The sequence below is a fragment of the Protobothrops mucrosquamatus genome, unplaced genomic scaffold, assembly GCF_001527695.2.
Source record: "Protobothrops mucrosquamatus isolate PMUCROS unplaced genomic scaffold, P.Mucros_1.0 scaffold286, whole genome shotgun sequence".
NCBI lineage: Eukaryota > Metazoa > Chordata > Lepidosauria > Squamata > Viperidae > Protobothrops > Protobothrops mucrosquamatus.
The window spans coordinates 279,823-293,676 of NW_015386630.1; the positions used below are offsets into that span (position 1 = coordinate 279,823).

At 40.7% G+C, this 13,854-nt stretch overlaps 1 protein-coding gene across 1 annotated transcript in view; it reads right to left on the reverse strand.

Annotated features, from left to right (window-relative positions):
• PITPNM3 (PITPNM family member 3) overlaps positions 1–13,854 on the reverse strand; it is an 81,783-nt gene that overhangs the window by 53,419 nt on the left and 14,510 nt on the right. Inside the window, exons 3-4 of the mRNA XM_015814830.1 lie at positions 7,952–7,964; positions 4,667–4,753 (exon numbers count right to left, since the gene is read on the reverse strand). Of these exons, the coding sequence (XP_015670316.1) occupies positions 4,667–4,753; positions 7,952–7,964 (100 nt within the window). The remainder of the gene's footprint in view (positions 1–4,666; positions 4,754–7,951; positions 7,965–13,854) is intronic.

Consider the following 13,854-nt stretch of genomic DNA (forward strand, 5'->3'; position numbering starts at 1 on the left):
TATTTATAAAATTGCTGTAGTCCATGCTTCAATAATACGAACAGCCCTGAAGATCAGGTCAAGATAGATCCTCTTGGAGTAATCCATTAGGTGCCCTTCGGATATTTTCAATTCTTATAAACCTCAGTCTGTATGATCAATAGACAGAAATTAAAGGGACTGTTGCTCAAAATATGTGTAGGATACCAACTTGCCCAATCCCTTTTAAACCAGAATCTCTCTTCTCACAAGGCTTAACCAGATGCTTCTAAAAATCCCACTGGTCTCCTGAATATCTCATATCTTCCAACATGTTCATGTATCAGACTTTGGGAGTGATCTTGATGGTTCCTTGATTGGGATGTTGTTTACTGTTAGCTTGTTTGTCTGAGATGGTGTTTCCTTGATTAGGATATTGTTTACTTCTTGATTGTTAATTTAGTGTTAATCTTAATCTATGTTAATCTGTGCTCATCTAGGTCAGTGGTGGTGAACCTATGGCATGTGTGCCAGAGGTGGCATGCAGAGCCCTCTCTGTGGGCCCGTGCACCGTCGCCCCAGCCCCGCCTCCCCCCATGGCCCCCTCACCAGCAGCCCCCTGGAGGAGAGTTGCCCCCGGGCGCGGCCCGTACAGAGCAGTGCAGCCAAAGACATGGCAGCTGGGCAGAGGGGCAAGACTCGCCCTCGTGCCCCGTTGTGTGCAGATTATGCTGCGGAGTGCGGGCGCAGGGCGTTGCTGCCATGGCGCTGCAGGGCTGCCTGGGCAATCTGCTGCGGCAGGCCGTGAAGGCGGTAGGTGGCCCTGTAGGCGGACGGCGGCGCGGGCAGGGCAGGGGCAGAGCGGGGGCAGGCAAGGCGGGTTTTGGGCACTCGGTGTCTAAAAGGTTCGCCATCACTGATCTAAGTGTTCATTGCTGTTCTGGTCCTTTTGTTTCCTTTTTGGCTTTTTGATTGTCTCTTTTGAATGGCATATAGATATTGTTTACCTCTATGAGCCTGTTGATGGTGAGTTTCAGGCTTCCAGGAATTCTCTAAGATTTTTTGGACTTGGCTTGGTCTACAATGCTTACAGTTTCCTAGTTGAAACTATGGTTAGGCCTGTCCAGAGAAGGAGAAATTTAACTCCTTCACAGCCATAGTTCGGGGGGGGGGGCAAAGACTATAAAAACTATAAGATAATTTTGGCAGAAGAAATTATTCAGGGGATGCCTGAGGATTTTACTTCTAACAAAATAGAGACTAGCATTCTCAAGTCAATTACATTCTATTTCTCCCCAAACAAAAACAGTCCAAATAAAACTGACACTACAGTGTTGAATTTGGTACAAAATTTGAAACTGTGATAGCTTTGATTTTTAAATGTTACCATTATGGAAATTTATTTCAAAAAGTACACACTTTTTAAATAAAAGAAGCAATATAATCTGCATTAGGAATATTTACAGACAATGCAATGTATGTCAGTTGTTACCAATACACAATGAAACCACAAAACTAATTTAGAAGATGTCCACACACTACATACATATCTAGCCCACTATTCCCTTTGGGAGAAAGCAACATTATGCACATAAAAAAGGAGTAAAACATACTGAGACAAAGAAATTAGGCATGAGAGAAGAAAAAGAAAAGGAAACATGAAAAAACTAGTTTAAATCAATACTATTCTACTGTACACTGCATCACACATTTCTATCTTTGCAAACCATCCTACTTCTCACCAAGCCCATGTATCTTGTCATATATTGTTCTTCACATTTTTTCAGTATCACATTAATTTCATCAATTATTTTCTCTATCTTCCCTCTCCTCTAAATCCATTCATTTTTCTTTCATATATTTGTTTTGTAATTTGATCCTCATACATTCTCTCTTTATCACAACGTATTTCTTTCACTGGTCATTCTCTTTCATATTCAATCCACTTTTATTCTTGGCTCAGAGTTTCTTTTGTTTAATAAAGAAAAAAACTTGCTTTTTATTACATAATCTCCTTATGTACTACATTAAACTTACTTATTTTATATGTGCATTTTCTGCAGACAAATAGCAGTGAAATGTTCTACAGGGTTTTTTTTAAATCTGCCAAGCTGGAATTCTGCCTAATAATGTAGACACTAAGGTAAACTGGATTTTTTAAAAAAAAATCATGCATGTTTACTCAAAAATTGACATTTGCACTTTAAGAGAAACTCCTGCTTGTTCCTGCAGCAGCTTCCTTTAAAGTTCACATTATAACTTTCAAGAAGTGCATTTATCAGGAGAAAAAAGAAGGCTTCTTATTGTGTTTTCTCTATTGAAGATTTTAATCTAAAGCTGTGACTGTTCTCTCTGTTTGTGCATTTTGTTTCTGCTGTGAGTTACAGATTTAATGCTCTAGATACTCACTGATTTCATGCTCTAATAGATAGTACATATATATATTAGAGCATTAAATCAATGAGAATCTAAACCAACCCAGGTTTTACTAATAATATTTTAAAAGAAAAGAGTCTCTGAAAATAACAATATTGACTTTGGTCCTGTCACCATGTACCTGTGGTTGCTATGGAGAATCTCTGTTAAAACATATGTCTGAGGACATATACCATTCATGCTTTAAATGATAGATCTAGCTAAGCAACCTTAAAAATAGCAGCTGCCTGTTTTTTCAGCAGTAATATCAAAGAAGAGAACAGTGATCAGAAAACACATGAAGTCACAAAAAGCTTTAGCAGATCATTTTTCCACTCCCACTTCCATAGCGTAAAAATAGTATGCCAAAATATTTGAAGGATGAAACTAGATCTATATTATTTCCTGTCATCAATATTTGCAGCATATAAATCCTCTGAGAAAACCATAGTTTTGATTTTAGTTTATTGCGAGCTTTTCATCTCCACTAGAGCCCATAGTTTCTCCTAAGGCCAGCCTCAGTTGAGAAGACAACATATCTACTGTTAAATTTAGAGGATCTAGAATTAATCGAAGTGATTAAGGTGGACCTAAGTTTAACTGAACCATACCATTTACATGCAGGAAGTCAGGAAATAAATAGGTTCTAAAGCAGATAAACAAAAGAAAACAAACAGTCCATTAAAGTTCTTTTGGCTGCAAATATTCATTATCTTTGGGCACAGTTTGTTGCTATAAAGTCTGCAAGGTTCCAAAATAAGTTCCAAGTCACAACATTTGAGCAAGCAATTAATTTGGCAATTTCTAAGGTCTGAGAAAAAAAACACTTCTCAAAGTACAATTTTTTCCCCATGCCATGACTTCACTAAGATCATTCATAGTACAATCAGACCAAAATGCCACCTCCATTCATACATGGATGATCATGCAACAATAAATTCCACCACAGAAATCCCACTTAAATTAATGCAAGCAGCAGAAAAGTTAATTAAACACAAAACTTTTGATAAATGATGTAAGCTGGCATCATCTGTCATCCCAAAGCCTTCCAAAATACTAGGTTTTAAATAGACGGACCCTTTACATATATGGCAGAAAATCAAGGTAAAACAATTTGTTAAATGTCCAAAAAAAGCCTTCTACTAACAAAACAGTGGCATATTTTTTGAGCAAGTTGAGAAGTTCCAGAGCAGGCTTTGATCTAAAAGCTTATGCCTGTTTTGAAAAGGGCATTTTTGTTTCTCTCTGTCAAGCAAAAACAAAATTGCAGAGAAGGATGCATTGTAATTTTCTCCTCACTTTATTTTTAGCTAACCTAAACTATGGTATGTGAGTTATCCACACAGAGTCCAGAGTCTACTTTTGGCACAACATCAAATCTCAGCCCCTGAGCAAATTGATCAAGGAGGGGAAGCTGTAACAAGCAACAAGCAAAAATTTACCCAACCTATCTCAAGAAATGTGTATTCAATATGACAGAAAATCTGCACTGTCTTGCTCTTAATTTGGAGCAACGTGTCCAACATATTTTAACTTTAGATACAAATATTACCTATTCCATGCAGATAAACAATCCTCTCCAAAATGAAACACCCCAATTACTCAATTTCAGATCACCAGTGGCTACAGCACCTTCCTGTTCCCTTCTTTAAAAAAACAAATTAGCCATAAATTATCCACTGGGGAGAGATTCTCCAAGTACATTACAAATTCTTTTCTGCAAAGTGTCATGGTTCTGACAGATGAAACTCTTTAAGAGAACTTTGAGGCATTGTTTACCTTAAAGAATCTTTTATTCAAGAAACAAAGTATCGGCACTACATTGTTAAAGCCAAAACCTGAATTCCCCTCCCCTGGACACAAAGTAGCAAAGCACAATTCCCTCCTCCAATTAACAGTCATAAATCACATTCCCCAATTAGCTTGAAGCTCTTCAAATCTTTATCAGCTCTGGGCGCAATAACCTTGATTCCCACGGCTGAGTTATTATTGTTATGACTAGCTGGACTCTCATCCACATCCCTCCTCCCAACATCAACTAACTCTAAAAGTGAAAGGGAAAAGATGGCTACATTTCCATCTGTTGTCGAAGCAAGAACATCCGATGTTAGCAGCGTTGACCCAAAGCTGATCTACAGGAATAGTTTTTAATAAAACCTTAAAAGGAGAATAAAACTGTAGAGTTTTACATTTTAAGAAAGCTAGACATAAATGTAAATCTTACACGTAGACCATGCTTGTTAACCTCCCTAAAAACTTGACAGCTCAGAACCAATGAAGAAGGATTACAAACCTCGTGCATCGAAGAATTCTTCATCAGAGCTTTCCACAGAGTCGATGCCTTCCATGGGCCACTGAGAGCCAAACTTGTGCAATCCAACTGAAAAAGGGGAGAAATGCAGTATTAGCAAACAGAGGATTCCAAGATGGGAGTCCAGTCAAACATTCTGTGTATTTAAAACCTTCCATCTTTCAGTCAGCAGCTTTAAAATACACATTATTAAGTATGTGTGAGTCTACTGAAGTTGGGTGGCTAATAAATTCAAATACATACATAAATTTTTAAAAGCTGCTGTTGTCAAACAAGAAAAAAAGTCAAGGAAACAGTTGGTCCACTAAAGAGAGAAGATAGCAAGGAAGTAACAGGCAGCAGAGAGAAAGCAGAGCTACTTAACTCATTCTTTGCATAGGTCTTCATGCAAAAATAAATTATAACCGAACCCACCAAAACCGTAACTGAAAAAGATAGACTAGAAATAAAAGCTAAAATAAACAAAAAAATGGTAAGAGAACAGCTGTCTGATCTTGATGAAGATAAATCACTGGGACCTGACGGACTACACCCCAGAGTTCTGAAGGAGCTGGCAGATGTCATCTCAGAACCACTGTACCATATCTTTCAAAAATTCTGGAGCACAGGGGAACTACCAGAGGACTGGAAAAGAGCTGATGTGGTTCCCATCTTCACCAAAGGAATAATAATAATAATAATAATAATAATAATAATAATAATAATAATAATAATAATAATAATAACAACAACAACAACAACAACAACATTTGAACACCATTGGCATTGACAAATTGGCCATTAGTCAATTGCAAAAGGCGGCCTTACTAGGAACTGCTTTCATCCTGCGACGATATCTGTAATACCATTAAACATCCACCTCTGCCTATCCCAGGTCCTTGGTAAGGACTCGATAGGTAGACAAAAAGCCAAATCCAGTCTGAACATCTGGCTGACTGTGCGATGATCCATAATAATAATAATAATAATAATAATAATAATAATAATAATAATAATAATAATAATAATAATAATAATAATAATAATAATAATAATAGTTGGAAGGGACCTTGGAGGTCATCTAGTCCAACCCCCTGCTCAGGCAGAAAACCCTATACCATTTCAGACAAATGGCTGTCCAGTCTCTTCTTAAAAACTTGCAGTGTTGGAGCATTCACCGCTTCTGGAGGCTGGTTGTCCCACTGGTTAATTGTTCTAACTGTCAGGAAGTTTCTCCTTAGTTCTAGGTTGCTTCTCTCCTTGATTAGTTTCCATCCATTGCTTTTTTGTTTGGGAACTTCTCATTGCTATTGTGCCTCTGCAATCAGAAATCTGATGACACTGGAGATAAAGGACATTAAACATCAAGAGGAATTTGGAGGGGACAAATTAAGAGGAACGCTGAATGACCCACCCTGGAACAGGGGGGAAAGTGGAGCTGACCTATTGTATTACCCTAAAACTTGGGAACTACAGAAAAGAAAAGCTGTTCATTTTCCTTTGCTGGCAGAAGCCTTAGGATTTGACTCTATCAGATTGTATTTAATTCAGGTGATAGCACTTAAATTGAGGGCAAGTTCAATAAGCTTTAACTTCAGCCTTGGGAAAACATCATACTGGTTGACACACCTCCATTCCTGAGATAAGGGACTGCCCAGATCACTTGCAGATTTAGGATGCCATGCTACATTACAGATTTGCTTCTCAGACACATAGCATTCTGAAGAACCCTCAAACACTGACATATTGTTCATTTTATGTCCTATTTTTCAATCAGTTTTGTGTGCCAAAATAACTCAAGACATAAAAAAAGATACTGAGATGGACCTGCCCTGAGGCTTAATGTCAAAAAAGACAAGGCACATGGGAGATGAGAAATGGTAGGAAAAGAAGAAGAGTCAGATTGATTGTTCAAGGCCAAAATGAAATAGTAAGCAGCAAGGTGGCATTTATACATAGTTCAGTCTGGGCTGGTTTTAACTTCCTGAAGCTCTTGCTTAAATAGAAAATTGTGGCAGCTGTTCCTTTGGATGATAGATGGGGCCAGATTTGGTGTGGCAGATGGATGGAGGTGCAGTGTGGCTCTCCAGTCCCAGGGCAACCGGAAGCAATGAAGTGCAAAACAGATTCTTTGCATCTGCCTTTTTCTTACCACTGTAAACATGAACACAACAACACATATGTATACCTACCCTTTGTGCCCTGACCAGTGTACATTTGAGAATTCATGGCAGCACGACAGAACACGATGTTGCCTTGCTTCTAGGCAAGATTTGTTTGACTTGTACATATTTTAATCTTATATTTTATGTCAGTGGTGGCGAACCTATGGCACGGGTGCCAGAGGTGGCACTCGGAGCCCTCTCTGTGGCACTCGGAGCCCTCTCTGTGGCACTCGGAGCCCTCTCTGTGCCGTTGCCCCAGCCTTGCCTCTCCCTGCGACCCCCTCTCCAGCAGCCCCCCTGAAGGAGAGTCACCCTCGAGCGTGGCCCACACGGAGCAGCGCAGCCAAGGACTTGGCAGCTAGGCAGCGTAGACAAGACTCTGCCCTCATACCCCATCATGCAGTTGATGCTGCAGGGCGCGGGCAAAGGGTGTGGCCGCCATAGTGCTGCTGGGCTGCCTGGGCGATCTGCGGCGGGCCCTGGAGGCAGTGAGTGGTTCTGTGGGCAGGTGGGGCGAGGGATGGGGAGGCAGAGCGGGGGCAGGGCAGGGGGGTGGAGCAGGGGAGGGGCCAGTTTTTGGGCACTCGGTCTCTAAAAGGTTCGCCATCACTGTTTTATGTTGTATAGTATGCCTTATTTTAACTGTGATGCTCCTGATGCAAATAAACAAAAAAACACTGTAAACAGGCCATTATATATTTTCGGGAAAACCTGGATGCAATCTCCCAAGAGCTCTTGATCCGTTGATGGATGAATGAAGATGAAGTGTGTGCTAGCCTTTCTCTTTCCCATTCCAAGAAATATACCTTTCTCAATGAAATTCATCATCAGAACATCAGAGACACTGACAAAATGGTACTGTAATACTTCAAGTAGACAGATATGAAATGGCAATAAGGAATGGACCTATGACATATTCTAAAGTCTCTCAGCCCAAATGCTTGGGCAATGTTATGCTGACACAAGAGGCCCAATGAGGAAGTTTGTGGACAAATGTATTTTTTCCTTTTTGTTTAGGTTAAGATTTTTTTCCCTTTTTCCCCGAAATTGCATCAATTTGTAAAGAAGTGCTATTTCCTCTTAATGTTGCCTCAAACAGATAGATCAGGGTGACCTAACCTACCTGTGCCAACAGCCTGTGAATAAGCACAGGAGAAGAAAGGGATCTTCTCTTACTGCTGCTTCTCTTTTGAGCTAAACTGCGTTCTTAGATCACTCTGCACTGGTGCCTAATTTATCTCTATTTTCTCAACACTTCACTTTTTCCTTTTGTTAAGGTGACCAACCGTCCTCCTTTAGGGAGGACAGTCCTCCTTTTGTGAGTTCTGTCCTCCCTGGAAAAGTGTCCTCCTACATGTCCTCCTTTTCGATATTTGAAGACTAATCTGCAGGGCTTTTTTTTCTCATAGAATGCTCAGAACGGCGTTCCGGCACCTTTTTTTGATGGTTTTTTTTTCAACTTTTGCATGAGCTGTGCTACTCCCCCTATTGGCTTTCGAAAGCCAATAGGAATTGCTGCTGAGCGCGCCAAAACAGCCCGCCGGCAAACTTTGCACATGTAAGTTGTCTGCAGCGAAGGCGAATTGGCAAGAACTTTGCACCCCTCCCTGCTACCCAACTACACCATCTCCTAGTTAGTCCCGAAGATACCTGGAGGAGACAGGAGTGGCAACGCCATGATAACTTTCTCTTGATCTTTGGCCCTGCTAGTGCAATAATGGCTGCGGGCGCAAGAGGCAGGGGCAGCGGGGCTGCTGCGGGCGGGGGTGTGAGGGGCGGCGGTGACCGGCTACCCGCCCGTGCTGTGGGAGCCACGGGGCCTGCTCTACACAGGGTTGCGCAGGGTGAGCGGTGGTGCTGGCGGGGCAGCTGCAGGCGGGGTGTGTCGATGGCGGGCTACCCCCTGGGGCCGGAGCCGTTGCAGTGGGTGCTTTGGGAGCCACGGGGCCCGCTCTACACGGCGGGGCAGCAGTGCTGGCGGGGCGGCTGCGAGCGGGGGCGTGGCATGTAAGCATAATTACAATATAAAATGTTATTGTTACAAATGTTTTTTATTATGCATTTATCATATTATAGTGTATTCTGTATTATTGTTGCAATGAATAAAATGTTTCTTTTATTTACAATATTTTTTTCTTCAATTTATTTGTGTCCTCCTTTTCATTGTAAAAAAGTTGGTCACCTTACTTTTGTTCTCATTTTTATTAGTCTATAATTGCAGTGCGGCAACATCTATACCCCGTTTGAAGACCCCTGATCTATACTAAGTAACAATGACATTAAAATGGCAATATATCCATAATTATTGCATAAATGGTATGACATCACAAAGTCTAATATAAGTATCATGAGGTATCATTTGTGTCATGCCATTATGTGTCATTATTTGCCCTCTCCATCACTGACTCCTCAGAGGCCTACACTATGGGAGCCTTTCAAACTGATGAGGACAAGCTACATAATTAACCAACAAGTATATAATAGGACAAGAGTCACACTCTGGGTGAAGATGGCTTCTAGAGAGCTTGTTGTATCCTGTTCATGATATTATAGGTCACAGACTGCCTCTGTACGTTTATTTAAAATTTGTGTGATTCTTGTGGGCTTCTTCCTCTAATAACTAACTGTAGTTCTGTCCAAAGATCTTAACTCAGTGACAAAGCACATGCTCTGTGGGCAGAAGGCTCAATTGCTGAACATCTCTTTTTTCTAAAGATCTTAGTGATGGATGGTTTCTCATTCAAGATAACCCTTAATAATAGATTCCAGCCAGAGTGCAGAGTATATTAAGCTGATTATTCCAAAATGTTACTACACTCCAAATTCTACAACTACAGTGAAGAAACTCATGAGTCAAATTGGGCTTACATGCTTGTAGGTCAATACTAATTATTTGCTGTTTTTTCTGCTTTTCATACCCAAATGATATATTGGCATACACATCTAATGATTAATCATTCAGCTACACTTTGCTACCAACTAATTCCTCTCTCATTTCTCCTGCAGAACCCATTTAATATAAATACTGTAGGCTATGATTTTATAAATTTAAAATATCCAATTAAAGCTAATGAATGTTACAGTTATGAAGCCAATATCTTGATGGCTTTGAAGACACAGAACCTGGAAAATGCTAACAGCTTGGCTACATTAAATAAAATCCATTTAATGCTAAGTGTTCCCAGACACGCAAATAGCCTTTCAAATTAATCTACAAAAAGTGACAAAAAACCTGCTAACTGAGCACTAGGTATTATTAAGATAAATGTTTAGGGCTTGAAGGACGTTCTTTTACATTTCATCTTTACCTTAAAGAAAGCAATTTTGTGAGCCTTTATTTTCAAGCTGCAGACTATATCACTCAGGCTGCGGTAGTGAAAGATCAGTTTACTTAACACACTATTTTTTTAAAAAAAATGCAATATGGACATAGCTGACACTTACTGGGATTCAACATTTTCCTCCTTGCTTAAATCCGAAGGAAAATCTGCATCTAAAATGTTTTTTGTTTAGATTCCACTGGCCCTGATGTGATCCACCCCCAAAGCAAACACCATCAATAGAAGAATTATTTCTTCAGGACTTAAACAGGGGGGGGGGGGAATTAGAATCCTCCTCTATGCTTACTCAAGTCTCAGTAATCATCTACAGCTGCGATTAATTGCAGTTAGGTTTCACATCTGGTTGTGAAAATGGGCCAAACAGATCCTGTTAATCTGGAATTTCCTATTTTGCTACTCTTATCCAAGCTTACTAAACCCAGTGGTTCCAATGTAATAAAATTCTCTTAAAAAAATAACTTGAGGACATGCAATTGAATAAATACATGTTGCTATGCTATTGGCTTTCCCCAGCTCTACTTTACTGAATTTCATTTACTCGCTTTTTCTTTTACTTACTTTCTCAAATTTTAGCTTATAAGCTTTTCATGGGACATGGTAAAGCTCCATGAATACAGAAGGTGCTATATAAATAATTATTCAAAAGACCTTGTTCACATATCTGTGACAGAAGCACTCATGATGCTAGCAAAGTTTGGTATATCCAAAAATAGATCCAATTCTTCTCTGCAGAAGATCAAAAGAGGCAATCTGTGGCCTTGATGCTGAAATGAGAAAGAATTTCATGGGGGGGGGGAATAATTTGCCCTTTTCGGTTTTCCTTCTATATAAGGCAGTGATGGCGAACCTTTTAGACACCGAGTGCCCCAAAACCACCCCACCCACTCCACCACCCCCTGCCTGCCCGCAGGGCCACCTACCACCTCAACGGCCCACCACAGCAGATTGCAGCACCAGGGCAGCCACACCCTCCACCCGCGCCCTGCAGCATCATCTGCGTGCAACGGGCCGCGACGGTGGAGTCTTGTCCCCACTGCCTGGATGACATGTCCTTGGCTGCGCTGCTCTGCGCGGGCCGCACCCAGGGGAGACTCTCCTTCAGGGGGGCTGCTGGTGAAGAGGGGGCCACAGAGGGAGGTGGGGCTGGGGCAACGGTGCGCGTGCCCACAGAGAGGTCTCTGGATGCCGCCTCTGGCACGCGTGCCATAGGTTCGCCACCACTGATATAAGGTATGCATCTGATGAGGTTTCTCAATGTTATTTCATATTCCATTTGCATTTCCCCTGTCTTTTATCTCCTCCTGGGAAGACATGATGGCTTCACAGGGCAAATGTCTCTTGGCGTCATTTTCATGAATGGTATCTACTGTTTATAGGCAAAGAATGGGCCCATCACTATTTTCTCATGACAACAGCTTGCTTTTACAAAATATTGCAGCCAATTGGCCAAACACTGTGTTATCAAAACTCAACCATGACAAGGATGAACAACATGCAAACTTGGACTTCTTCAGATTTGATTTGTAGATAATTTGGCTTCCTATATAGGGAAGGAGCTGGTAGCAACAGGATGCCCCCACTATACCAAGTTTTCTGTATCGGGAAAACTGGCAAAGAAGGAGAAATGTGCAAATCAAGCTGGCACAGGGCTTGTATATTTCCATCTGTCTTAAAGACATGCTGCCTGTTCTACAGACAAAATGCTAACATTTCTAATTATCTTTCCTAATGAGAGTGACATTGCCATAAATGTGAAGGGTAAGGCTAACTGTGAATGGTTATAATACAAAATGAAGACTGTCCAGAAGTCCCAAAATTTTAGAGATTGATTCCTGTAGGGAAGTGATCCTTTTTGTTAGCATTCTGGACCAGTGGGAAGCAGTTTTCGCGGGTGTTTGTATGTAGGTCTTTGGTCATTCAGGTTTTCTCCCGCGTAAAATTGGAAGTATCCTGGCGACGTTTCGACGAAGTCACATTCGTCATCTTCAGGCTGGTGTCTTCAGCTTCCTGCTTCTGGGATCACACACACTACTCCCAGAAGCAGGAAGCTGAAGACACCAGCCTGAAGATGACGAATGTGACTTCGTCGAAACGTCGCCAGGANATATATATATATATATATATATATATATATATATATATATATATATATATATATATATATATATATATGTTTCTTTCCCATCTGTTTCCAAAGATACATAACATTTTATTATTGTGCATAAATCTTCAATAATAAAGTTAAATCAACCAACATGTTTTGGGGTGCTTTTCTTTTCTTTCTTTTTAACTGATGATTGTTAAAATTGAAGTTGCTTTATTTTATGTTAATCTAAAAACAAATATTACAAACAAAAGAAAATAATACAATATGATCACATAAAGAGATTTTATACCATCAAAACTGGAGAAACAGGAAAGGATGTCATGACTAAGAAACCCCACACTTGGAAGACCTTTGTCTAATCCAGGGGTGTCAAACTCGCAACATCACGTGATGTGTCGTGACGTATTGTGACTTTTTCCCCATTGCCGGCAATGGGGTGGGCGCGGTTTCGGCGTGATGCATCTGGCCCACGGGACGGCAGTTTGACACCCCTGGTCTAATCTGACAGCCATTTTCAAACCACTTTTACTGAAATCCTAGCACTTTCACTGGGAAAAGAAGAAATAGCAATTAAGAAGCACAGCTTATTTGCTAAACACATACATAGTAGACACCCCACAATGCAAAGCTTAACAAAAATTTCTTTAATCTCTCCCATATGCCAAAATAGCATACTGACCATCTTTGTGGATAGATTGGCAGCAATTCCAAGCATCAAATGCCTCCCTCCTTTTTTTAAAAAAAAAAATGAAAATGCGGGAGCAAAACACCTTATTAATTCATAAAAATTAAATCATCCACAAATGGTTTATTGAATGGAAAGCCAGACTTTGATTTTAATTAAGCCAAACTGGTGGAACACCTGGGAAGAACTGGCAGCCAGAAGGAAAAGCAAGATAAAAGCAGCCAAAGGGAATAATGAGTGGGTGGGAAGGCAGAATGGATTGCACACAAAGAAGTGAAGAAGGAAGGAAAGTCTGGCTTCAGTTTTTAATGCCAGTCCCTCAATTCCACTTTCCCCAAATGCCAAATGACTATGTCCTTGGGATAAGGACAATTACTACTACAATTCAGTGTAGTTGTGGTTGGCTAGAAATCATGAGACAAGAGAATTGCAGCCTTCCCCTGTTAGGCATGAAAGCCACTGGGTGATTTTGGGCTAGTCACTCCCTCTCAGCCCTATCCACCTCATAGGGTTGCTGTTGTGGGGAAAATTGATTTCATTGATTTGGTGTTGTAGGTCTGACATCAAGAGACTGTCTGATAAAGTAGAAATTGATTTTGCAAAGAGGAGATCCCTGGAATTTGTAACAATGTTCTCAGACTCACTAACAATCTCCATCTTTAGAGTAGTGTTTCTTCGAGTGTGGCCCTAAGACCCCCAAGGGGGGGGTCCCCCAAGAGGCTCTTACCAGGAGGTCTAAACTAGTGGGAAAAAATACCACATCAAAAGAAGGAAAGCATTTTAATGGCAGGACTGTAAAGTACAATGAAACTTGGCATCTCCACCCTACATTTAGCCTTAAGCTGCATCTCTAACACTGTTTCAGGGATGGAGTAGTCCTATCCCAGCCATAA